Source organism: Triturus cristatus, chromosome 8 (assembly GCF_964204655.1).
Source record: "Triturus cristatus chromosome 8, aTriCri1.1, whole genome shotgun sequence".
Lineage (NCBI taxonomy): Eukaryota > Metazoa > Chordata > Amphibia > Caudata > Salamandridae > Triturus > Triturus cristatus.
This window is the reverse complement of record NC_140591.1, coordinates 1,379,300,892-1,379,328,850: the sequence shown is the minus strand read 5'-3', so window position 1 is coordinate 1,379,328,850 and position 27,959 is coordinate 1,379,300,892. Positions and strand designations below refer to the sequence as shown.

At 42.2% G+C, this 27,959-nt stretch overlaps 1 protein-coding gene across 1 annotated transcript in view; it reads left to right on the top strand.

The window, feature by feature from the left end:
- The window catches only part of LTN1 (listerin E3 ubiquitin protein ligase 1), a 452,785-nt gene that overhangs the window by 179,681 nt on the left and 245,145 nt on the right, over positions 1–27,959 (top strand). Inside the window, exons 10-12 of the mRNA XM_085623083.1 lie at positions 8,222–9,040; positions 9,580–9,621; positions 12,186–12,375. Of these exons, the coding sequence (XP_085479209.1) occupies positions 8,222–9,040; positions 9,580–9,621; positions 12,186–12,375 (1,051 nt within the window). The remainder of the gene's footprint in view (positions 1–8,221; positions 9,041–9,579; positions 9,622–12,185; positions 12,376–27,959) is intronic.

The window sequence follows — 27,959 nt, the reverse complement described above, 5'->3', positions numbered from 1 at the left end:
TTAACGTGCATATATTATAATTGCTGTTCTTTTCTTGTGTATTTTTTTGGTTGGTCTACTACACTTGTTTTACTTTCAGGATGCAGAATGTCACAGCACCCCCGTTTTTCCTCACTGCTCCAGGTGATCCTCCTCTTTCTTGGCAGAAATGGAAAAAAGTATTTGCACATTATGCACGAGTGTGTGGCACGTCCTTGAGTGTGGAAAGAAAAACATCTCTCCTCATGCACTGTTTAGGCTCTGAAGGGCAAGAAGTATTCGAACATCTTCCAGATTTATCTGATAGTGACGGAGCTTCACTTAATGCGTATGAGATATGTATAAAAAAAGCTTGATCTACATTTTCTGCCTAAAATAAGTACTGTTCTTGAACGTTACCACTTTGGAAGGAGAACGCAGAGGGAAGATGAATCCGTACAACAATACATAACAATTCTACGGAAATTAGCATCAACTTGTAATTTTGGGGCAAACTTGGAGGAACGGTTGAGGGATCAGTTTATGTTAGGTTGTGTCCAAGACAAGACTAGGGATGCCTTATGGCAAAAAAACAATCCTACACTCCTAGAAGTTATAACAATAGCTAAGAGCCATGAGCACTCAAAAGCTTGTGTTGATGTCATAAAAAAGGACTCTTCAGTTGAAAAGAAAGAAGGTTCTGAAGTAAGTTGGTTGTAGATAAGTCAGAGGACAAGGCTATGAAAAACAAACCCAAAAACAGTATTCCCCAGAAAACAATTCCTCCGAAAGGTTTTCAGGGAAGGTGTTTTAGGTGTGGAGACTCTGGTCATTTGGCTAATTTCAAAGACTGCCCTGGATGGAAGACTATTTGTAAGATTTGTAATAAGAGGGGTCATGCTTCTAAATGCTGCAGATCAGGCAAGAGCCAAAAGAAAGTCAGTGAAGTTGATCTCTTTGTGGAAGGTGATGATGAAGAAGAGATTGTGGTTTCTCAAATTTTAGGGGGGTCCTCTGATGGTCCTTACGAAGTTGTACTGATCAATGACGCCCCTGTTACTATGCTTTTTGACTCTGGCGCCAAGATAACATTAATACCGAAAACCTTTTATGACAAAAGTTTGTTGGGCAGGGTGTCCCTTAAGAAACCTGACATTAGGCCCAAAGGGTATGGTGGGGTTACAATAGATTTGTTAGGATATTTCTGGGGAACCATTGATTTAAAAGGAAGAATCATTCCTGGGAAAATTTATGTTTCCATGAAGGGTGATTCACTTATTAGCTGGTTTCACCAGAGAGATCTTCATATCTATCTTGATCCCAATGAAAAACCCTCTGTTTGTTTGAAAGACTTAACCCCTGTGAGTGTGGTTGAGGATTGTACTCAAGATTGGATCAAAGCCTTTCCCGCTGTTTTTAGAAGTGAGTTAGGATGTTTAAAAAAATATGTACATCGTATTTTACTGAAGAAAAATGTTCTACCGGAAGTTGCAAAAGTAAGAAATGTGCCTCTTCTAGTGAGGGATAGTATGAAATGTGAGTTAGACAAGCTTTTAAAGAAGGAAATTATTCAAGAAGTTGAGGCAAGTGAGAGGGTTTCTCCTGTGGTCATGGCTCGAAAGGCCAATGGAGAGGCCCGGCTATGTGTTGACTTGAGGGAGCTTAATAGGGCAGTGATTGTAGATCACTACCCTTTACCAAACATCACTGAAATGTTGTGCTCTGTTGAAGGAGCAGGATATTTCTCTTCGTTGGACCTAACCTCAGCTTACCACCAGGTTAAACTCCACTCTTCTTCCCAGGACCTCACTACCTTCGTAACTCCTTTTGGGACTTTCAAATACTTAAGAATGCCTTTCGGACTTGTTTCGGCAGCCTCTGTTTTTCAGAGAGTCATGGAGGGCATACTAGGAGGCACTGAAGGTATTAAGGTGTATCAAGATGACGTACTCATTTTTGGGGGAGATCTTAATCAACATGATATGAGGTTGAGGTGTGTGTTAAGTCTTCTACAGGATGCTGGACTCGCACTTCGTGCTGAAAAGTGTAAATTTAATGTTGCAGAAATAGAATACCTTGGTCATGTTGTATCGGCGGCAGGTATTAGACCAAAAAGTACCTTAGTCAATTCCATTCTTGATTTACGTTCACCATCAAACAAAGAGGAATTGGTAAAATTTTTGGGGATGGCAGAATTTTGCCACAAATTTATTCAGAATTTTGCTGCAAAAACTGAATCTTTGAGGTGTCTTTTGAAGAAGGGTTGTGAGTTTGTCTGGTCACAAAGTTGTGAGGAGGAATTTGTTGACATAAAAAGGGATCTCAGTAATGCCCCGTCCCTCAGTAGCTTTGATCCTACAAAAATGTCCTATCTCATGACTGATGCGAGTTCAACTGGGCTAGGAGCTGTTTTATTACAGATTGATGGGGAAGAAAGAACAATTTTGTTTATCTCCAGGTCTTTAAGGGGTGCTGAATGTCATTATTCTGTTGTGGAGAAAGAGGCTCTTGGTGTATTTTGGGCTATTCGAAAATTAAGAAAGTTTTTGTGGAGCAAGGAGTTCAAGGTTTTGTCAGATCACAAACCTCTGAAAGAGGTTTTTACTAAGAAAGGCATTGACTTTGTTTCTCATCGGATTCGCAAGTGGGTAGTAGCTCTTCAGGAATTTGAGTTTGAGGTGTCCTACTTACCTGGTGCAAATAATGTTGTCGCTGATTGTCTTTCAAGACTTGGTTCTGTTAGCGATAATGATGTTGATAATGTAGAATGGTTTGGTGGTGAGTGTTTTGAAGAAGAAGTTCATGTATGTTTGATTACTGAAGGGATAATTTCTGAGAGTGAGTGGAGGCAATGTCTTGTGGGTGATGATACTTTGCAGATGGTTATCACTATGGTGAAAGATGGTTGGTGTGAAAAAAAAGATTGTAGTGAGGATCTCAAAGGTTTTTGGAACGTGAAAGAAGAATTGGCTCTAGTAGATTAACTTCTTTTACGTGGAAGTAAGCTTGTTCCTCCTTCTTTACTGAGAAGTAAACTGGTCAATAATGCTCATGCATCTCATATGGGCATTGCTAAAACCAAAGAAAGAATTAGAGAAGCATACTGGTGGCCAGCCATGGATGTTTTTGTGGAAAGGGTTGTTCAGGATTGTGTAAAATGTGCAGATTGCGACAAATTACTTAAATGCAGAACTCAACCCAAGATCGTTAGGGAGCAAGCGGTCAGTCCTTGGTCAGACATCTCGATAGATATTTTAGGGCCTGTGAAGTTTAGTTATCAAGAAAGGTATGTCATTGTCTGCATGGATCTGTTTTCTCGCTGGCCTGTAATAAAAGTGGTAAACTCAGTTGAGGTGGTTGTCGTAATTGAATTTTTAGATGAGATTTTTGAAAGTGAGGGATTTCCACAAACACTTTTGCCAGACAACGGCGTACAATTTACTTCAAAATTGATGCAAGAATTTCTGTCTTTGAGAGGAATTAAGCACAAAAGGTCTTCTTTGTACCACCCGCAATGCAATGGTGTTGTAGAAAGATTTATCTAGGTCCTGAAGGAGCCTATGCAAAAAGCAAGATCTTGTGGTGAAAATTGGGAGGTCGCATTAAAAAAAAAGGTCAGGGAGTATAGGTTCACTCCCCATTCATCCACTGGTGTAGCTCCTTTTCGCTTGTTTAAAGGTAGGATTGCGAGTACTGAAGCTGTCCCGTTGTGGGTGTGTGACAAGAGCTCCTTGGTGTGTGATAATGTGGGGAGCACGGATGGTTGGAGAGAAAAGGAGAAAAGATTAATGGATGAACGGAAGGTTCGGTATGATGAGAGGAAAGCTGTGAAGAGTACATTTGTTGGTCTTGGAGACTGGGTCAAAATCAGGTCTCTTAGGAAAACAGGAGGTATTTCCAAGTTTAGTAAGCCTTTTCAGGTTATCAAGGTGTTTAAAAATGCTATACAGACAAGTGATCACAAGATTTGGAACCTGAGCAGGGTTGCAAAATTTCGCCCTGTCACATCTCTCGATGGAACTGTTGTGCCTCCTACACGTGAAGTGATCTCAGAGTCTGGTACTGGTGAAAGAAGATCCAGACCTATTCGTGTGAAGCGTGTTCCTTTGAGATTACAAGATTGTCTTTCTTGATTGTTCTATCTTTTTGCTGTTACTTCATATGTTTCAATATACAATGTTTTATTTTTTATTTTATTTGTTTATTTATTTATTTATTTATTTATTGTTGTTCTTTTGTTTCAAGTTATTGTTTTGTGAAAGGGGGAGGTGATGTGGTGTTCTTAGCATCCCTGTCTAGCATCTCGGTAAGCAGCAGGTTCTGGAATGTTAGGTGTCCAGAATGATAGCTGCCTAGCGATGTTTGAATGTTCGTCAGTTGTTTTGAGCTTCCTGCTAGATGGGGTCTTGATATATGCCTGAACCTGAATAAACCACAACTGAACTGCCTTTCATGTCTACGACGTCTTCTTAGAGAGAACACACCTCCACATCGCCCTCAAAGCCCACATCAAGCTCTATACCAGGAGAGCCTCAGACTGGTCTAGAGACTCACACAGATGTAAGGTGGAGGAAGATATATATTGACCCTGTCTATGGCTCCTATTCGTGACCAGTCTCATACTAGGAATTGACACTTCATGTTTGAAGAGGCTATTTCAGAAGAGGTCAGACTTTCAAATCACCAGGAAAAATGCTAGGGAACCCACACTGCCACCATCACTTTCATATTCCCAATCGCCTACACAATCCATACACTCAGATTCTGATCAGGAGCCCCTAAAGCCAGCTTTAACCTTATAACCACCCCATGCCTAATGACAATGGCATCGACCATGACATGAATACATTATGGACCCTACAGAAGGCGCATCATTACTTGGTAAATACTTAAGTGTTTACGCAACACCTCGGGTTGAAAACAAAATATTAGGTAGCCTCACTTGGCACAACATAGATACGTGGTCATGTACCACCGGACTGTCTTGTGCACACAACATGACATATGAAAAGGGCACTTCTCTCTCCCCAACAAGCACATCCTTTCTTGGATGACATACTAACCCCAGAGTGTGCAAAACCTATCCCAAAAATGAGAAAGTGATTTCAAAGGCTGCTTCCTCTTTACTTGACGATGTGTCCTCTTAGAGAATGATTATGAAATTGCTGGGAACTATGTCATTGCAATAGTCTCAAATACATACCTACACATGCGCTCACTACCAGAGTGCCTAGTTTGCAATGGTCACAAGAGACCGGCCACTGGGAGGGTCTAGTGTTGGTGGAGCCCAGAGTTCAGCACAATTTAAAATGTTTGAAGAACAAGAACTGGATAATGTGCAGGCCTTTTCTAGACCATCCGCCACAAGTGACCATTTCCACAGACACCTCCCTCACACGATTGGAAGAACATTTGGGTCATATTACACTACAGTGCCAATGGGCTCCTCAACTACAAACGCTGCACATCAATCTGCTGGAACGTATGGCAGTACAGCTTACATTATAGTTGTTTTACAATATGAGCCACAAGAAGACAGTGCTTATTCAAACAAACAGACAACATGACCACCATGTATTAAATCAAAAAACGGGAGCAGTCATTTATTCCAACTGTCATCCATAGAGCACATAATATGGCATTAGGAGTTTCGTCATCAGCTCTTTCTTCTTGTGGAGCATCTCTCCGTAATGAACAATGATTATGTAGACCTGCTCAGCAGGACACATCAGCAAACACACACATGGGAGATGAACACCCATGTATTTCATCAGTATTTTCACCTCTGGCATACACCCACAATCGATCTTTTCACCTCTCAAAAAAAGGCACCCTGTAGAAAACTTTGCCTTCAGGTACCCACAGTCCTTGGGCTTTTCTCAATGGATGAACTGGTCTGGGATGTTTGCGTATGCCTTTCTCCAGTACACTAATCAATATTCAGTGAGAAAAACTGAAACGGGCTCCTGTGTGCATGGGCAAGACAACCCTGCTACTCAATACCACTAAACAGGTTGATATATCAACACAAAAAACGACCTCTACGCACACTCTTACTCAGACAGCATTGGGGCCAGCCATGTTATCCCAGCCTTAAGGGGTTAACCCTTACGGTTTGGCACCAAAAGTCTTAGAATTTAGGTATCTTCAACTGCCACAAGAGTGCATACTCATTCTTAAGGAGGGTTGTAAGCCTACTACAAGAGCTTGTGGTGCAGCAAAATGGGAAAAAATGTGTTCAATACTGCAGTAACATTGATGAGCAGCTCTTACAGGCTTCGGTACAGGACATGATTTGTTTTAATTGAAAGCTGTTGCAGCTTATGTGCATAATAGGCAATTACAATCCATATTCAAAATTCCAGTTGTGAAAATGTTGATGGAGGACATTAAAATAGTCATCCCTCTGAGAAAGTTACCAGTTCCCTCATGGGATCTTAATGCTGTACTTGCTCCTATAAAGAGGCTGCCTTTTGAGCTGATGCATTACAATTGTTTCCATCGAAAGAGGCTTTTTTGAGCTTGGATGTTGAGAGCACTTGTGTATTACATTGACCGTGCAAAACCAATCAAGAAAATAAAGCAGCTATTTTTAGCTTTTTCCAAGCCTCACTTCGGGAAACCTGTTTCCAAGTTGGACATTGCAACATGGATAGTTAAGTGCATACAAGTGTGTTATGCAAAGCCCATTGTACACTATTGTCAAAAGCACATTTGATTAGTTAAAAAAGTGGCCTCTGAAGCGGTCTTGGGCACCATTCCACGTGCAATCTTTTGTAATGATACACATGGTCAACAACACACACTTTCACAAAGCATTATTGTGTGGACGTTCGTGCCCGCAAAGAGGAATGGGTTGGGCAAACTTTCTTGAAAAGCTTTGTTCTACGCATCTTCTACTACTACTCTCAAGCCATCGCTCTAGGAAGCAGGGTACTGCTTTTTGGTTTTGCATAGCACGTAATTTACAACAGCAAAATCCCCAAAATAGACCACAGTTCAATTTCAAATTCAAATGGAGCAAATATCTTATATTCCACATACCGTCAAACGCCCATGGTAAGGCTCAAGCAGCATAAACAGGAGCTACTGCTAATTCACAGAGGTCATTACCGTAGCACTTCCATAGCACAGAAGTGCCGTACGAACTGCTACTTCAAATTCAAAGGATATTTGCTCAAGTTCAATTTGCTGTCTGTTTGAATGAGCACTGTTCTCCTTTGGATCATTGTGTAAAATGCCCGTAGTGTAAGTTGTACAGCCATAGGTTCACTGTAGTAGTAGTTCCAAGGCACAGAAGTGTATGAACTGCTAATTTATTGACCGCCGATGAATTGGCAGTAGCTCCTTTTTATGCTTCTTGAGCCTTGCCATAGCCTTGTTAAAGAAATGTGGAATATAAGATATTTGCTCCTTTTGAATTTGTAGTTGAACTGTGGAACTGTTGGGGATATTGCTGGGAAGCTTGGGAGCTATTAAGCTTTATCTGAAATTGTTCTTTTATATTCTAGTCCTTATGGGTTGCAGGTATCTTTTTGGAGATATATAATAGTGATGGGAATCTTTTTCTACTGATGTCGACAACACTTGGGCTCTGAAAAAGCAATAATGTGGTTCCTCGAAACACATGATCATTGAACATCAACAGTAAAGTCTTTGGCATCACTTGTACTTGTAAACCTTGTTGTGTAGTGACTCTGTTGACATTTCAACAGTGGTCTTAGCTATCAGAAATGCTCTACTGTGGCTTTTGTTAAGTTGCAATGTAGAGGGTTGAGGCAGGCTTTGTATCTGTATTTCTTATTGCACTGTACCATTTTGCATTGTTTAATGTTTTTAAAATATTAGAATTTATCGTACAATAAAATCGTGTTATATACTTAATTTTCTATTTATTATTAGTCAACTCCGCACTACATCTTAAGTACCCTTGAGGTGCTTGTTAGAAACCTATGGAGATAAGAGTAGTTCTTTCATTTGATCCCAGCAAAACGTAACTTATAAAACAAATAATGATGATTCAGAAGAGCAAGGTTACGCTTTAAATTGTTAGCTCCCTGAATAGGGGCAGGTGAAGTCTCATCCTTAATTCCATCTGTGATTAGAATTGAATAAACACTGGCATAGCTCACAGTCACACTTGGGAAGAGTACTGGATTTACGGAATTTTATGGATAAAAAATCTAATAATTTTATTTTGGTGTTTGATGCAATTTTAGTTAATTAAAAATGTGTAATAATGCAAACCTGTTCTTTATTACAGTTGATACCAGTTATTGAGGCTGCTTTGAAAGATGCTAAACTCCAAAGTACCCCATTGTTCTATCAAATAGCAGACACTATGCACTCTTGGGAATCAAAAGCCGATATCTCAAGTGACCGCAACACCGCTGACTTGCTAAGGACTTTGCTAGCTGAAGTCTGGGACAGCCTCGCTCAGATATGCATTCTCCAGGTGGATGAAATTGAAGCAGCAGATAAGTCTCTTGCAGGGGTTTCTGATTTATTACAAATGCTTCAAAACCCAGAGGTCGGCAATAAAGCAAGCACAAGAAAAAAAAGCAAGATCAGATTCGCAGAAGATAAAGAAATGGACAGGCTCCCTGACAGCTTAAAGTCAATGCCATCTGCTATAATGAAGGAATCTGTGTCTAAAGCCGAGATTGATGAGTCTTCAGTCAAGAGTTCAAGCTTTGGATCTTCTTCCTACCTAAGGAAGGAGCCACTTGAGAATTTAATATGTAAGCTTGCTGAGCTAAGCATGGTTTACATCAGTGAGCAAAGATCAGATCGACACCTGAGATTCCTCTCTGCCTTGCTCAGTGCATTCTCGTCTGATAGAGTATTTCAGGTACTTTTAGAGCAAGTGCATGAAGGAGATGCTGTCGACCCTGAGATCGCTAACAATCTTAAATTGGTAAGCGATAATCCTGCCAAGCTGTTCTTACATCAGAAATTAGTTGGATGGCTGAAGGAAGACTGCCGTAAAGATACTGATTTTCTGGTTGATATTTTGTACAGCGTGCTATATTGCTGCAAGACTGATGCAGAAAGAAAAAATGTGTTGGATGATTTAACAAAGGTATGTATGTGTTATTTCTTTGCATTATTTTAGCATTTTCTGAGGTCTCCATTTTGTGCAATCGACATGGTCACATAATACAATGCACTGTACAGATGGACATTTTGTATGAGATTCATATTTGCTTAGGAAATGCTTGTTCATTGGTTTCTGTTGTAAGACTTCTTCAAAGATGGCTTTTGAAAAGGAGAATCCAATTAGCTAGAGCTTTTAAGATTGGTAAAAAGCTTACTTTTCTGTTCACCAGCAGTGGCATAATACACACAGTAACTGAGAGTTACAGGGGGTACGCAGATGGAGGGATGCTGGTTAATGGCGGGTAGGGTTGTCGGTAGAATTTAGCACTCTATTTTTTTAAGAAGCCACAAAGACACACTCCATTCCTAGCCACAAGTTCATAGTTTATAATTGTTGATTACATGGGGTACCTCATAAAACATTATTTCAGTAAGTATAGTTCCTAGGTGTTAAAGAGACATTCATTTTCATTTCTAATAGACAGTAAAACAATAAATTAACAGTTCTCTTTCTCTCCTTAGATTGATCTGAAATGGATTACTTTCCTCCAAATAATTCAAAAGGTATGTATATCCCACCTCTAGCTATATGAAAGAAACAAATAGCTTACTGTGTGGTACTTGCAGAACATGTTTTCCTTATCATATAAAGTATTTTGGTCCCTTATTTATGAGCCCTGTGCTCCTTGTATATATCAATGGTAACATAACTGTCTTTGAAATGTCAAACAGATAATCTGTGCATTCCCGCTGCTCACACCTTCTGAGCTATGGTTCCATTTCTTTTATATAATTTGAAAACAATCAGGTGAAGCTTAGCAGTGGAAGAAATTGGCAGCATTTTTAATGCTCTACCTGCTTAAATGACATTAACTAGCATTCTTGAGCATGAATTCTTATCGACCATGACATGAGTGTCTCCTTTGAAGAATAGAGATACCCTGACTGTAGTTATCCTTGGAGCATCATGCATCATATTTATCTGAGTGGAGAAATCCATACTTTACCAGTTTAACCTGCTTGAGCTGCCCTTTGCTGATCCCTTCCATTCTTTTATTTCCACCCCGCTTCCCCTTACTTCGATCTAGTGGTAGAGCCCCAGCTCCCTTCTACACCATTTGTGAGGAATGTTGGTCTAGTTTCACTTAATAGCTCTGAATGGTGCTATTGGGTGAGGTCTCTGGCATGCCTTCCTCTCCCTGCCTGCCTGGCTTGTTGACGGTGCACAGGTAGAGTGGTCGGACAAGTCATGCTGCCACCTTTAAAATCCAGACACTATGGGGTGGCCCAGAGCATAGTAGAGCTGGGGTACAACAAGACGGCTACCATGTTGAAGTCAGGCTGAATTTGATTGGTTCACCTGGCTGTTGCCATTTATATATAGGAAGGAGCGGTTGATCGTGGGTAGATATTTCTCATAAAGGGATAACAGCTTAAATTATCAGTTATCTCATCACTTTTTATAATTGCATTTCACCACATGATCTATGGTTCTTTGTTTTTAAACACTCCGCAACTCACTGTGAAAGTTGGAGAAATTGCCTGTAGTTCAGCTAAAGCTACTTGATTGGTAGGTGTGTACATATTCTGGGCAACATCAATGAAACATGATTCGAAAAAGGAGCACAGAGGATTTGTCAACGAGAACTTCTTTATCACCACTATCACGAATACATAGTGATACAAAAACCCTCTCCCCGAATGTTCGTTTACCATAAAAAAAACAAATGGAACTCTTCAAAATAATAGACTGGTGCAACTTGTTTATTAATGGCACGTTTGACACTTGAGTGAGACAGTGATTAACTTTGTAGAAATAGTTGGCCAGGTATAAACGGACATGATATTGCACACAACCAAAACAAAGCTTCAAACCGGTGAACTTGATAGCATCCACACTAGTATTAAGGCCATAAATAAAAATCTTTTTACTCTGGATAGGCAGGTGGAAATTACTGAGAGCAGATTGAGAGCCTCCAGTATCTGGGTATTTGACGGTACCATCAGGAACAGAGGGAAATGTTTTGAGTATCCTCTGAAAAGAGGTCTCTGCTTGATTGATCTAGGTTTCCAGAAGCATCCCCTTGTGTCTTTTTTCATCTCAAATTGAGGACAGTTATTGACTTTATCAGTGCTTATCTTTTTCTAATTCCATTCAGAACCATTGTTCCAGCTATCCCGACGACTGTGTCTATTTATTGCCCCTCTTGCTCAGGGATACAGAGTTGAAAATAGCAGAGCTGGTGGCAGTCTTCATGATAGGGACCTTGATACTAAAAATAGAGAGTGAGAACGTGGGAAGACCCAATATACCCTTAGAGGCTTGGGCAGTTAAATAAGTGTTAAGTAAAGGTGCCTACAAGGGATGCATACATCAACAATTCAGAAATATAAACATTCAATAAATGTCACAGAAAAACAGAAAGAACACGGGGAATTTGGTTTATATAAAAATCTCTTGTATATTTACAAAAAGATATCCCCGTGTTTTTTCTGTGACATTTATTGAATGTTTAGATTTCTGAATTTTTGACGTATGCATCGGTTTTTCTAAGGCTCAAGATCTGATTAGACTGAACCATCAAGTAATTTCAAGTACAATATACTAGAAGTTATATCTCTTAAATAAAATCCCTTGTAGGCATCTTTACTTAACACTTGATAATAAAAAGGCACACTGAATGAATATATTTGACATTCATGCCAATCTAACACAACTTTTCTCATTAGTTGAATTGATAATCCATGCAAGGCTGACTAGATCGTACGTCCTTATGACACTGGTAAATTGAGTGCCAGTAAACTGGTTTAATAGCCTCTGCTAATCACAGAACTTTGAAATAGCAAACATTAGTGTGTAACATAACAAAATGTTGTTGTCATAACAGGTATGTAACCATCTTGGTGGTCGAGGCTCTGGTAAATGGATTTGTAAATGGATTCCTTAGAAATAATGGAGTCTTCGTGTGAGATTGTCAGACACAAATAAACTGATGTTTAAATTTAAATTTCAATAGATCTGATTCCACGGCCAGCCTGTAGAGTTGATGCAAATCATATATAGCATAGCAACTGTATAACCTTGATTTCTGAACCATTTTGCAAATAATCACATTTTTGTACTTTAGGCCTACTCTGACTCAGCAAAATTCTCATTGATCTCTGTGTGGCTGAAGGGTGATATCCTTGGAGAGAAGCTGGTTGCTCTTGCAGATGACCTTTGTTATAGGGGTTTGGAGAAAACCACAGGTTCAGATTCCTGCTACTCTGAAAGATGGGCACTTCTCAGTTTGGTATTATCTCCACATGTTAAAAATGGTAGGTGCTTAAGCTTCAATAGGTATACCTCTTTTTCTATTTCTACTTTCCTTTGATCAGCAGCATTCATCAAGCATGGAGAATGTTTCACTGTCAGTTGAGCTGTAATCTGTTCCAGGGACCCACTATGTTAAGTAGGGCGCACTACAGGCAAACACAGTAGAAATACAAAACACGTTTGCCACATTTTGCTTGCAAGGTGGGTTCAAAGAAAACTTTGAGTTGTAAATCAAATGCTGACTAACCACTGAATTTGACTTTGTTGCATCACAGTACAAAAAGGGTTCCCAATTATTAATTCTTTAGTGATTATAGACTATCTTTCACAAGTGAGGTATCGGATCGGAGACTGTGTGTCACGCTTCCTCAGTTTGGGTATTATCACATATAGATCTCTACCATGTTGTGTTCAAGGGAGTTTTGTAAGATTTATGGACAGAGGGATTCTTTGTTGGTTTATTTTTTATGTATCCTCACTAGTTTGCCTCATAGAGGTGAACTTGTGGAGGTTCAGTAGATTCAGGATATCTTATGAATCTGATAGCGGTGACCTAGTTAAGGAGCTTCTTGTTTGTAGACCCTCTGATTGTGATTGAGCATGCTTGGGAGGTCATGGCGGATGCTTGTAGTTCCCTCCCAACAATTACCAAGGATTCTTGCTGGGGTCTCATGGCTATTTGTTTCAGGATTTCGATTCTCGGTCTCTAGCTCTTCTCAAGGCACCAGTTCTTTTGGATGACCCTACTTGTGGGTACTGAAAGTGAGAGAGAATTTAAAGTTGTTGGAAATGCTTAGCTATGGGCTACAAATGTGCTGACAGGCAGAACAGACTTTTTTTTTTAATACATTTATTTTCTGTTTTTGATAGTTACTGAATGCATACAATAAACGATACAACAATTGTTGGTCGCATCAAAACTTTGCCATCGTCAACATAGAAACCCCCCCATTCCAATTATTTCATGCTGGTTTACTTCAAGGCCATTGCTCTTACATAACAACTAACCATTCCCTTTGGATCTAAAAATAATAATTGACGGGTGTCCCCTTTATTGGAGTCTCTCCTCCTATCTAGCCGCAGGTGTCTCCTAAGTTACTTGTGGTGTGGGCTGTTGTGTATCTTCCCCTAAATCAATCCCAAAGTGCCGTCGCCATGGACCCCATATTTTGCAAATTTTCATGGGGTACCCTCTACTGAGGTACATAGTATTTTCGGCGGCCATATACAGGTCCATTCCTCTCATCCATTCCTGGACCGTGGGACTCTCAGCCACACCCCATCGTCTGGTCACATCCCTCTTAGCCACCACCAGACCTAGGCAGGCGAAGTTCAGTTGGGCCTTGGTTATGTCCACATCACTTGGGATTCCCAGCACAACAAATCTTGATTCGACCGGCAGTGTCACACCTAGTACTGTCCCTAAATCTCAGTTATTTCGCCCAGTATATCTGCAACTCAGGACAAGCCCATATTATATGGAAGAAATCACTTATGACCGTTTTGCAGGTGGGGCAGTATGGTGATTCTGCCCTTCCCATTTTGTGTAATTTGTCCTTATCATATTAAATTATATGTAACACCTTGTATTGTATGAGGTGTAGCCTTGCCTTAATAGCTACCTCTTTGGGGTCCATCAATGTCGCCTCCCAGTCTATGTCTACGAATGGCCCGACATCTTTCTCCCATCTAGCCCGCAGCCCTACCAGTCCGCCTGGCATATTATTGCTAATAGTTTTGTATGTGTAGGAGACGGCCTTATCTACCAATTCTTCCTGTAGAAGCCTTCCCTCCAGTGGGGTGTAATCAGGGAGGTGTTCGCATTGGGTACTCTCTGCCTGCCATGCGTGGCGCATTTGTGCATGCTTAATAAATTGGGATTTGTGCAGACTGTATTCCTGGCTAAGCTTTGTCCATGTTTCAAGGTCCCCCTTGTCTATGATGTCCCCTATTGTGGAGATGCCCAGGCCTCAAACCCTTTTAGATTTTGTAGTGCCATGAATCTACTCCATTCCCAGAGCGAAGTGGTCTTTGTGACCCGGCCCATCCATCCCATGATTTTGGTCTCTCTCGTCCATGCAGCCTGTGTGACTTGTGTTGCAGGCAGTAATTGGGAGTCCCCCTTAACCCCATAGAGATAATGTAGGTATGTATGCAGTGCCATTTCGTTCCTCTCAAGGCGATATGTTGGGTGGTCACTGGCCTTATGAATACATTCATTTATGGTTACTAGATGAGATAACCAGTAGTAGGCCTCCACATCTAGTAGCGCGATCCCTCCATTATAGGGATTTCGCTGTAGTGTTTTGAGCGCTATTCTAGGCTGACCTCCTTGCCATAATAGAGACCTAGGTCCACTGTCTTAATTCTGCGAAAATGCCCCTGGGTAGTGGATGGTATGTATTTTGGAGGGCATACACAGGCACAACATGCTTGACCAGAGGGCTTACATTTGACATTTGTTTACTATTGGGTGTCTAATGCACTGCCTACCCTTGTGGCATAAGATTAAATTCTTTAGTTGGTTACTTTATATTTTGCTTTTATCTATCTTACCTCTTTCAGGATAAATTAAAGGCCTTCGATATTCAAGAGCTGCAGTAACAGAAGGAAGGTGATGTCTAAAACCTTCTTCCGTGGCTACTGTATATGATGTTTGAAAGTTCAGAATGATCACTTACTTTGATTTGACATCAAAGGCCTAGCAGTCTCATGGAAAAAACGATACCTCAGTCAGTTTGTCCTCAGTTAGCAAAACCTTCTTCTGCTGCCCTCAACCGAGTGTGGAAAGCTGTCTCATTTCCTTCAATCCTTAATGGTCCAGATACAATACGAGCTCAGGGCCCCAGCTTAGGAAACTAACAACTAAATGATTTTATGAGTTGTTTGGTAAACAGCTAAGTGAATAGGCATTGAGCCCAGACTTTGGTTAGAAGAAAGTTTCTGCAGTGGTGAAGTTGATTCCTACGAAGAAGTATTTCACATATTTTTAGGGTGACAGCTCTCTGTTGTGTTTCCAATGAAACTGTAGTTGCTCTCTGTGGACCCTGCTACATGGTCCAGATCTGGTGGTTCATGTAACTAATATGAGAGGTTTTCATAATGCTTTTCAAGCTTTTCTATTGATAAAGATTTCAGAATAATAGATGCAGTAGCAAAGAAGGTCTTCGATTAGTTATATGTGCATTCTGATCATTGAATGCTATTCATAATTTTGCCAAATAAAACTATTCGTCTGATTCCTGTCTAAGAAAGCAGTGCTTCTACTGCTTGAGGGGCAAGCAGAGGCTTTGAGACTGGTAGTGGCTGACTGTGTGGATTCGTATATGTATAAATGCAATCTAGTCATAATAAGAGGTAGGCTACTTCCTCTCGCATGAGGCATTGTTCCTGGATCAAATATATACATGACATAGATATTTACAGGATGTCCTATTATGAAACTGGCTGCTAGTGTTGCCACCCCATTCTGCCCTCCTCTTAGCCAGCTCTTACAATCTAGCCCTATGTGAGACGTGCATTGTTTTTTGGTGCAGTCTACCATGGCTCAGTGATTTGTGCAGGTGACACATTATGGAGTCACTCCTGCGTGTAGTTGAGGGTGCTATATTTTCCCTATTTGGTTTTCAATGACAGCATGGTGAGTGATTGGAGGTTGGGAGTAGCTCTGTTTTTCTTCCTGAGTATGGATGTGTGTTTCAGAATACAGCAAAATTATACCTTAATTTATTCTTGGTTTCTAGTTTACCCCTGACAAACCATGGGCAAAGCACATCTGGTAGGGGTGCCACTTATATAGGAGAGAGGCCCCTATTTTTTTAAATATTTTAGAAGGGCAAGGAACTGATATCAGAATAGAAATTTGAATAAAGACCCAGGTATGTGTTTTTAATGCAGCAATTTGGTCTCTGTTTTCCTAAATAAACCTTTATGAATAGTACTGCACTAAAATAGGTTCGAAATGATTTCTCCTTGTATCTGTTTTACATTTACATTTCAAACATTTGAAGTAATTTCTCACTGTATTTGCCGCTTTAAATTTACATTTGAAAGGGTACAGTATTATTGCTTATTTTGTCAGTATGTTTATTGGCCTTGATGTGAAAGTAATGACCATTTCGGTAAAATACTGGTCAGGTGACAACCATAATGTCTGCGTGAACTAAGACGGTATGATTAAATAGCTCATTTGCAAGAAGAGCGTTTTATTGCAAATCCGCCTTTGCTTCCTTTGCTTTTTTGATGGCGCATCTGTCATCATTTGCCTATTATTTATGTCTCTAATTTTCCTGCTATACGTTTCAATCTGCTTTCCACCTTGCATAGTAGTCCTGGTTTTATGTCATTGCTTTCTGAGCTTATGCCAGTTCCGAAGATTCTCTGTGTTTTTGTGCTACCGATCAAGTTCTATTTCTTTGGGCTTTTGTCTTAGCCTTTAGCCGATTCCTCCATTAGGAATCCTTCATTCTGGGAGCTGAGCTGAGGGCAAGATGGCCGCGGGCGAGCTGAGCTGAGCAGTCGCTACTGACCCCCTCTCCTCGTAGTAAACACATGATGATGATGATGCACTGGTTAATATAATCAGACCCTGATGGCTTTTCTCTATACTTGGTATAAAGATTCACATTCTCCAGTCCAGGTTCTGACCGAAGCGCCAAGCATAACGGAACTGACTCGATTAAGGGAGAGCTTCGTGAGGCTGAGGAGTGCATGTTGGAGGTACTGTTTAAAGCTAAAACTACGGAAGCTTCACTTATTCAGCATGCCTCCACGGATTGCCAAAGCTGACAAGGCGAGAGAGAAAACAAAAGTACAGACACCCTTTCTAAAAGATGCAGCGGGGGAGACGGCGGCACATATCAGAGAGCTAGGGGCTACCCGGAAGATATTGCCTTCACAGCGTTCTAAGAAGACTGACTCAAGAAAAACTGAGACTTCCGATATGATTATCCCGTCTGAACCCGGCAGCCTGTTAGATACAAAGTTGCAGAGGGCAGGAAAACTCGACGAGGGGATAGGAAGCTGCGGTGGATCAGGGAATACTAAATCTAAAGACAGAGAGACTTCCCTCCGGCAACCTACCTTGTCCGAAATATTCGCAGGTCAGTCCGCTGCACCAGGTATACAGTTGCTAAACGAATCTAGCAGATCCAAACACAGCGGCGATCTCGGCGAGCTCGGGAGCGTCCTCGAGGACGCTGGAGGCGCGTCAGGTACGGACGCTCCAGTTGCCCAGCAACAGCAGAACCAGCAGCTCAGAATCACTGACGGAGCGCAGGAGCAGTCGGATACGTGCACAGAGCCTGCTTCTACATCTGCCTCTGTTCCGGCAAGGGCCTCTCCCCCGAACATCGAGGTCTCACAGGCAGGTAAAGCTGCTTTGGGGGGGGCACGGAGTGCTGATGAGGAAATGATGGTGGTAATCACTATGCTCGACACAGAGTTGAGAGAGTCTAAGACCACTAATCCTTTGGAAGGCCCTTTGTCCATGAAGGTACCGGTGTCCATCGGCGGAAACTCTTTGTGCCTCACACCAGAGGCACGGCTGCAAGATGGCAAGGGGCTGGCATCGTTGAAGGGAAAAGGTGACGCGGGGTCGGGGGAAGGCGAGAGGTTTTTCTCCCTTAACGAAGATTCGGACTCACACTCGGTCCTGCCGAGCGAAGACCTAACAGAGGAGGATGAGGAGGATGAGGAAGACGAAGATGATGATCCAGAAGAGGTCTCAGTATCTGACTCTAGCTCCTCTGGGGGCGATACTGGCCAGAACGTGGGTAATGAGTCAACTACAAGGAAGAGACAAGTTAAGTTAAAATCAAATACCCAGCGCCCTGGCTTGCTGGGGGGGGCCGAGAGAGGATTGCTGTGGGACTATTCAGGAACTTCTCAGGCAGGTCAGGAGGAAGATGTTAATGAACCTTTGAAACAGAATGCACCTTTTGACACCCTGTTTAATATGTTAAAACAAATACAAACAGAAGCCAGAGTCGTTAGCCGCAAGGCGAGGCAAGACGCAAAAAAGATCCAATCTTCATTGAGGAAGACTAATAAGTTGTATAGCGAGCTGGCTGGTAGAGTTACGGAGGTGGAGGAGCGTACGAGCAAGCTTGAAGATGACTGTAGCAGCTGGCAGACATTTAAGACTGATCAGGAAAAAGCGACAGAGGACTTGCATTGGAAAATGGAGGATTTTGAGAATCGCCAAAGGCGAAACAATGTCAGAATTCTGGGGGTGGCTGAAGGGATCGAAGGTCAATACATAATGTGCTTTGTGGTGAAGCTACTTAGAGGGGCGTTCCCGGAGTCTCAGTGGCAGTGGGACAGAGAGGTCCAGAGGGCGCACAGGTTTCCTCTTACGCCAAAAAAGGGGTATACGGCAGATGGCGGAGGAAAGTCGGGTCACCCAAGAGCTATTTTAGTTTATTTTGGGAATTTTCTCCTTAGACAGGAAGTTATCGAAAAGGCAAGGCCTAATAATAAGAGATCTTTTGATGGCGTCACATTTTTTGCTAGGCCGGATTTTTGCCACGTGACGGTTGAACGAAGGTGGAGGCTGAGGCAGTTGATCCCAAATTTCCAGGCGCTACATTCAGAAGCTTATTTATTGTTCCCGGCCAAGCTGAAAGTAATTACTCAAGGTAGAGTTAGGATGTTCTTTTCTGAGGTCAAAGCCCAGCAATTCATGGACGAACTCAAAAAATAGGGTACATAATACTTTTACCTGACTTGTTGGTTCTCAATGGAAGATGAGGTGTTTAGAATCGCTATTCACAGTCTCAGGGGGGTATTAGTTAGCTAGAACTAGCACTAGTTTAGAGCTGGAGAGGGGAGAGGGGTACGACTACAGCCGCTCAGAACCGGCTACATATAGGTCTCTCGGACCTATTTGCCTGTCCAGGGGAGGGCGGGGGGGGGGGGAGGGGGGAAGGGAGGGGAGGGGGGTTGGGTGGGGGGGGGTCCTTTTTGGGTGAAATTTTGTATTTTTGATGGTTTGATAATGCACATTTTTCTGCACAGATACATTTCTATGTTTACCACACTCTTGTGGGTAGCTTGGTACTCACAAACTGGGTGTAGGAGACAGTATCATGGGGTGATAGCTCGATGTATGTTTTGGTTGTTAATAGTATGGCGGTCTAGGAGTAGGAACTTCAGTGATCTCCTGTAATGCCGTGCAAGATTGCTTCAATAAATGTCTGTGGGCTGAATAATCCTGGGAAAAGAATGAAAGTGGCAGGGTTGCTGAGTTCTTTGCAGCTGGACTTGGTTTGTCTTCAGGAAACCCACATTGAAGTTACACAGTTGTATTTGCTAAAGCAGCTGGGGTATGAAGTACTAGCAGCAAGTAAGCAAGGGACTAGAACAAGGGGCGTAGCAATATTAGGAAGGAAAAGGGATTTGGTGGTGCATCGGAAAAAAGAGGACCAATGGGGTAGGTGGGTGATGGTAGAGCTGAGCTTCAAAGGGATACGGATGACGTTAGCCACAGTATATGGTTCTACGGAAGATGACCCTGATCTCTGGCAGTTTCTGGACATCGAACTCGCACAGTGGCCAGAACCAGCTATATGCTGTGGGGATTTTAATATCCATGCTCCAAATAGCTCTTTTTTAGAATCCGGGGGACGGTATTTAGGGAGAAAGAGGAAGACATTTAAAGCCCTTTCTAACATGATTCTACACAACTCCCTTACTGATCCATGGATAAAGCTGCATCCCCTTAAAGATGGTAGCACCTATTTTTCGGCCCCGCATAAAGTATTGGTCAGGCTGGATTACTTTCTAGTTTCTAATTCCTTAATCACTCAGGTAAAAATTGAGAAACAACCTAGAATTATCTCAGACCACAGCCCCCTAGTTTTAACATTAAATACTACACAGATAAGTGTTACAAAAACTCAGTGGACTTTTGAGCGTATACTGCTAAGGGATGTTGCTTATCAGAAGCGAATGGAATCATGGATAACGAACTACTGGGAGATCAATAGAGATACTGCCCCTCCTGGCGTGGTCTGGGATTGCTTTAAGGCTGGGATCAGAGGAGAAACATTGAGCTATGTGCTGTCTAAACGGAAAAGTGAAAGAAGATATATGGAGGATATAAGGGCTAGATTATTGACAGCGGAAGATAATCTTGCTAGAGCTATTATACAGGGGCTTCCTCTAGAGACATATCTAGCTAGTATTACTTTCTTAAATGGGACGCCACTGAAGGTATTAGCTCAAAAGCCGCGGAAAAGTACTTAGCGCATAAACAAGACTCATACGAGCTGAGTGAGAGAGTTGGACACATCCTCGCTGTCAGAACTAGACAGCGCATAGCTATGTCCGACATTAAGGAAATCCAAGATAGTCAGGGCAACTTAGTCACTGATCCCGTCCTTGTTAGGGAGGAGTTTCGGAAGTTCTATGCTAATCTCTACACTGGGGAAGAGGGGAGTACGTCAGTAGAAATGGAAATGGATCAGTATCTTAGGGACATTACAGCTCCTTTCTTGCCACTACAAGACAGAGATGAGCTCGATGCGCCATTTCATCTAGAGGAACTTAAGGGATCTTTGGACGGCCTGCCCTCGGGAAAAGCTGCTGGGCCAGACCAAATCCCGGTTGAATTTTATAAATTGTTCCAGGATATTATAGCGGTGGATATGCTTAATGTTATGATTCATACACAGCGGGGGGGGCCACCCCCAGAGTCCTGGGGAATGGCAGGTATTATAGTTATTCCTAAAAAGGGTAAACCCCCAACACTCCCAGGATCATATAGGCCCATTACTCTTATGAATTCTGATATAAAAATTTACTCTAAAATGCTGGCGACGAGGCTTGGAGGAAACATAGAGCAGCTAGTAAGTTCCTCGCAGCATGGTTTCATACCAGGCAAGGGAACCACTTTGCACGTCAGGACGGCCATAACTATGTTTGACGCCGCAGGGTCCTTGGGTGACCCTATCGCAGCACTATTTTTAGATGCCGAAAAGGCCTTTGATAGGGTCGCCTGGGGATTTTTGTGGGCGGTTCTGAAATGGTGTGGTATTGGAGATGGTTTTATAACTGCTCTACAAGCTCTGTACGTAGGTCCAACGGCCAAAATTAGAGTAAACAAGGGCCATTCAGACACAGTGGTAATCTCTAGGGGTACGAGACAGGGATGTCCTTCATCTCCCCTGCTCTTCGCACTATTTCTCGAGCCTTTTTTACGTAGGTTGGAGAGAAACAATAAAATCCCCCCAATGGTTTTAAATGGCCGGGTAATCAAAATCTTGGCATACGCAGATGACGTCGCCATACTCACTTCGAATCTGGATTTAGCTATCGGCGAGGTTGAAAGGGAAGCTGGTATATTTGGGCAATTTTCGGGCTATAGGTTGAACAGGTCTAAAACCCAGATAGTTAAGAATAAACATGTTCTTTGTACTGACACTAGAGTTGCCCTTTCCGCTAGTTATCTTGGGATAGTAATAACTGCAAACTTGGATACTCTCGTTGAGTTAAATATAAGCCCTTTGGTTGAGAAAGTAAAACTAGACCTAGAGAGAATTAATAATCTACATCTCTCGCTAGTTGGATGCACCAATGTACTTAAAATGAGTATTTTACCAAAATTTCTATATTTATTTAGAGCAATTCCGCTAATTTTTGAAACTAAGTGGTTCAATATTTTGGAAGGCATATTTAACAAATTTATATGGTCCCATGGGAAAACTCGTAGGGCTTACAGATTCATGACTCTACCAAGAGATAGAGGCGGATGGGGAGCCCCGGATTTCAGACTATATTATGTAGCATCTGCTCTTCAATATATGCAGGGGTTAATCGGAGGAGTGGGACATCTTCAGAAAGCTATTTCCTCATCTACAGACATATATGCAATTTTATTAGGACAAGAGACAGAAAATTGCTTCTTATATTACACTGATCTTGCGTATTTAAGAGGGAAACAGTTTAGGACTCTTAATGCAGCTATACATGTTTGGAAGATTTTTCAGAAGCGGATGGGACTTGGCCGATTTAATAGATATGTCAGATTATATAATAATAAGATGCTTCCCTCAGAAATCTTTTCAGATTCAGTTATGGCCTCATGGAACCAAAAAGGAATTGTACAAATTGGGGATCTAAGAGATTCTGAGCGAGTGGTACAGTTTGAAGTTCTTGTAAATAAGCATGACTTGTCTAGAAAAGACTTCTTTAAATACCTACAGGTTAGAAGTTTTCTTGGAGACAAACGTGGTGGTATAGCAGGATATAACACCAATGATTTTATGGAGATATTAATTAATGGGGGTCTACATACAATCAAGTCAGCGTATGCATTATTAATTAAAACTAAAGCAGATGACTTGGATAAACATAGTCGCAAGTGGGCTGAGAAACTTGGGGGAGAAACGGAGGACTTTCAGGAGTCGCTTGAATTGGGCTGTACCATCCTGCGCTCTGCTCCTTTGCAATCCCAACATTACAAAACTCTATTTTCGCTTTACCATACACCTGCTAGAATCGCCAAATGGGGGGGCAGTGCTGGGATAATCTGCCCTCGTTGCAACGCACCTGAGGCTGATATAATACATATGTTTGCTACTTGCCCCCAACTCCATACCCTTCTTCGGGATATAGAGAATTTCTTGGATAGGGCATTTGGGATACGGATAGTCCTCTCTCCCGGTTGGATTCTGCTTGGAATAGGTCATGATGGAATTAGTGATGAAGTTAAGGAGTTTCTATTTATGACAATGGCGGTATTCAGATTAATTATAGCTAGGGCCTGGCTAGACAAAACTCCTCCCTTAATGCAGGTATGGCTAGCAAAACTTATTGCGACATTTAATTTGGAAAAACCTATATATGCAAAAAAGGGGAGAGTAGGGAAGGCTCTGGGTAAAAGAATATGGGAACCGCTAGCAAGATGGAGAGAGGGGATAGGGTAAATTCGTAGTATGTAAACCATCGCTCGGTTAAGATTTGGTAAGCTGAACTATATTTGCTTTAAAAAAAGAAAAAGTAGGAAATTATGTTGTACTATTGTCTACCTGCATATATATTTTGTATAAAATGCGCACTGTTTATTGAGAAAATATTAAAAAGAATTAAAAAAAAAAAAAAAAAAAAAGGAATCCTTCATTCTAAAGCATTAAGTCCTACACTATAATAAATGGTAGGCTGCCAAAGGGAGTTGGTCTTCCCTTAGAAAAAAGGAACCTAACCAGGCCAATCCAAAACCTTAGACATGATTCTAAATTTGGAGAAATTGGAGGGAGAGAAATCTGATCCTTCGAATGAAAAATTCAAGACAACTATATTGGCAGATGTTTGGGTTTACTCGCTATTGTCGAGGAAATCTTCATCTTTAAGCCTGAGAGTGTTATTAGACAAAACACAAAAGCAATAGTCTGTGAATCATAGAATGAACCAATCGGGGAGACCCCAATAAATCATGATTGATGGAGACACGCTTGGCAAGACTATTACACGCAGGCTTCAAGTATTGGTCTCATGATATGACTTTCACAGTGAGCCTCGCCTCGCCCTGCTGAGCTGGGCTGAAGAGAACTGGGAATGGCCTCCAGGGCTTAGAAAAATGAGAACAGTTTTTTTTCTCATCTCCTTGTTTTGTGTGCGAGCACTTAGCACTCCTCATAGTCAGAGACTGGCACATCTTGTGGACTAGGTTATCTTTAGCAGATATACATGGCTGTCTGAAAGTAAAGATTAGTATGTCTCGTGTATGAGGACTTTGTTTGACAGAGGTCAATCTTTTGTAGGTCAGCCATGTAATTAGAAGACACCGCTTTAAACACAAATGCAAAACGTGGAAAATAACAATGTATTTGGATGCAGCCCTGAGTAATCATCAATGGCTGGGAATAATTCAAGTGTTCCATCCATTGAAATTTCAAATGGAATGGTGCACCAGGAAAATATTCAACTTCAAGTGATATTCCAAACGACATATCTCAAAATAGCACGTTTTATTTCATATTTCTTCTTAAACAATCATAGTATAATCTCATGACATAAATACACAAGTCGTTCAGCCAATGCGTGTCGTTCAAATAAGAAATTCTTGAACTTCCTCAGGGCTCCTGATTATCACTCGAAGTTTAATAGCAAACTGTGGGCTCCAATAAACTTCCAATTTTTTTTAAACCGCTCCGATCCTCATGTGCTTGTAAAATAGTATTCCTTCCAGGAATCCATATTCGATTGGGGAAATATGTACCCAATATTTTGAATCCCCATAAAGGGGGAATGTATTCCCTTGCAATAAGCCTGAAATATTCACATTGCCCTCCTTGGGATTCCAACGATTCTTTTTTGAACGGAACACGTTGGCTGAACGACTTGTGTATTTAAGTCATGAAATGATATTATGATCGTTTCAAAAGAAATATGAAATAAAATTTCCTATTTTGAGATACATCGTTTGGAATATCATTTGAAGTTGAATATTTTTCTGGTGCACTATTGTATTTGAAATATCAGTTTCGAGGCATTATGGGCTGCAGATCACACACTAGTGCATAGATCACCATCTGGTGGTGGGCCCGGATGACTACACTTTGTTGTTGTCCTGGAAGAGTCTTTGTATGGTAGATGACTCCTCCTCTGGAGCATAGTGCGCATGGGCATCGACTCCATCTTCAGATTGTTTTTTTCCGCCATTGGGATCGGATGTGTATGTCACTCCTACTCGATTTCCTTACCGATCTCTTTTCGACGCGCATTCCCTGATTCCTACCGTCGGTATTGTTTTCGATTGAGACTTCTTTCTACACCCGTCTCGAGCAACCTGCACTTTTCGATTTCCGGTGCTCGTCGAGGGTCGTCCGGCCCAAGTGCGCCATCGGGCCTTCGGCTCATGGAAAGAGCACCATTCAAAAAGTGCCCTCGGTGTGGACACAAATTCCCCCACACTGATCTACATGAGGTGTGCAATCTGTGCTTGTCCCCAGAGCACGAGAGCCGAGATTGCCAGGCCTGTGCTTCGTTCCAGTCCCAAAAGAGACTCAGGGACCGTTGAGCTCGGAGAGTCATGGCACAATCGTCGGCACCAGACACCCTCGTCCAGGAGACTCCAGTCCAACCGGAGTCCGAAGAAGAACAGCAGGGAGAAGTCATTGTTTCCAAAGCAGAGGATTCAGCTTCCAGAGCCGACGAACAGGCAGAAGATGACGATCTTCTTCCAGCTGGTCGTAAGTACAGATGACGACCCTTTTGCTACCCCCACACCGGGTGAGGCTTCGGTTCCACCTCCACCTTCGTGCCCAGGTGCATACCGATCACAACACAAACTTCCGATGCCCCACCTTCGGGCCCGACAACGAAGACTCCCAAAAAGCCTCTACGCAACTTGGGCTCGAGTCAGCCTTCAGTCAACCCTGATAAACAAAAGGTTTTCAAACCGAAAGTGCAACCAATACAGACTTCAACACCGAAGAAAACTTCGGTACCCAAAATTGCCGAACTAAAGTCCAGTCCGACACCGAAAAAAAACGTTGGCACCTAAAACAGTTGACCCGAAGCCAAGTTCGGCACCCAAACAAAGTTCGGCTCCCAAAACAGTCGATCCGAAGCCAAGCTCGGCACCGAAGCATACTTTGGCACCTAAAACCGTCGACCCGAAACAAGCTTCGGAACCGATAACTCCGGATCCGAGAAAGATCTCCGATCCGATGAAAAAAAACGAGCCGAAAAAAGCTTCCGACCACAAGTCTTCGGAAACCAAACCTCAATCCGATCCTAAGACTGTACCAGACAACGGTAAACCCAGCAAACAGCTCAATTCCTAACAGCCGGTCCAGAAGAAGGATTCTTCCATAGAAGAGATTTTCTGCCCAGATCCAAAGCAAAAGACTTGTTATTCATACAAAGACTGGACATATAATCATTGTACCTTCTAAACGAAAACTGCAACCTCCTCCCACACCTTCAGTTCCACTCAAAAAACATGCTCAACCTTCTCCCATAAGGGTACCTTCACCAGAACTGCCAGATCCTTATATTTGCCCCACACACTCGCCACTCAGTCCACATAGACCTGATGACGACGAGATCTCTGAGGGAATAGAAGATGAGCAACCCCTAGAGGACCCAGATGATATTCCTGGCCCATCAGGTGATCCTTGGGAAGATTACAACGCTAAGATGCCACAGATCTTCCCCAAGATGACATATACCCTTCTAGGCATCCCCTCCAGATGACACCATAGGGTTTACACAACTTATTCACAGAGCAGCGGCCTTTAATGGGGTCGATCTCCATACTGACCCAGTGGAGGACGACTTTCTTATGGACACATTATTATCCTCTCATAAAACCACAACCATCTTACCAATGCTTAAAGGGGTTACAAAACATGCACCAGACATATTCAAAGATCCTTTCAGGGCCAGAGTAATTAACCCGAGGTTGGAGAAAAAATACAAGGCCGCTCCATCTGACCCAGCCTATATCAAGGGGCATCTACCATTAGACTCTTTAGTGGTCTCCAACGCACAAACAAGAGCAAATTCTCAAACAACAGGGACGCTCCACCCCCTGATAAAGAAACCAAACTCTTAGATGCTTCAGGAAAACGTATGACATCTCAAGCAGCCAACGTCTGGAGAATTGCCAACACCCAAGCTCTGTTGGCAAGATAAGATACGATGAGTTTGAAACCCTTATACAGCATCTACCAGACCAATACAAGATCAGGGCTAATGATCTGATACAAGAAGGGAAGGTCAATACTAAGACTTCCATCCGTTGCGCTCTAAATGCTGCTGACACAGCCTCAAGGGCAATAAATACTGGCATATTTTTACGCAGACTTGCCTGGCTGTGTATTTCTGGTTTCAAACCAGAAGTACAAACAAGTATTCTCAATCAACCCTTTGACCAACAACATCTGTTTCTCATTCAACCCTTTGACCAACAACATCTGTTTGGCCCCTCAGTTGATACCTCTCTCGAAAAAATGAAAAAGGACACTGACACGGCAAAATCCATGGGAGCTTTACAAAATCAAACTCCCAGAGCGTCCTTTCGTCGCTCCTCGTATAGGGGCGCCTCAACAACTTTTCCTACCAACACTACCTCCTCTTCTTACAAAACTCCCACCCAGTCCTCACCCAATAGAGGTTATTACATAGGAGGATACAGAGGCAACAATACTAAAGGCAGAGGCAACAATACCCGTACTCCCTCCACCCCCAAGTAGTGACTTCCCTCCCTTCCCCCCAGACCATTCCACTCCTGTCGCGGGGAGATTACAACAGTTCCTGCCTGTCAGGAACTCCATCACAACAGACAGGTGGGTGAGACAAATAATTCACTCAGGTTATTGCCTGGAGCTCACTTCCACTCCTCCAACAATACCACCCAAACAGCGTCCCATGTCACAATAGCATCTCACACTCCTAAAACAAGAGGTTGTTGCTCTACTGCACAAACAAGCAATAGAACCAGTTCCAATACACCAGCAAAACACAGGAGTTTACTCACTGTATTTCCTTATTCCCAAAAAAGACGGCTCCCTCAGACCTATACTAGACCTGAGACCCCCTCAACCTTCCATATGGTCACATTGCAGCAGGTCCTTCC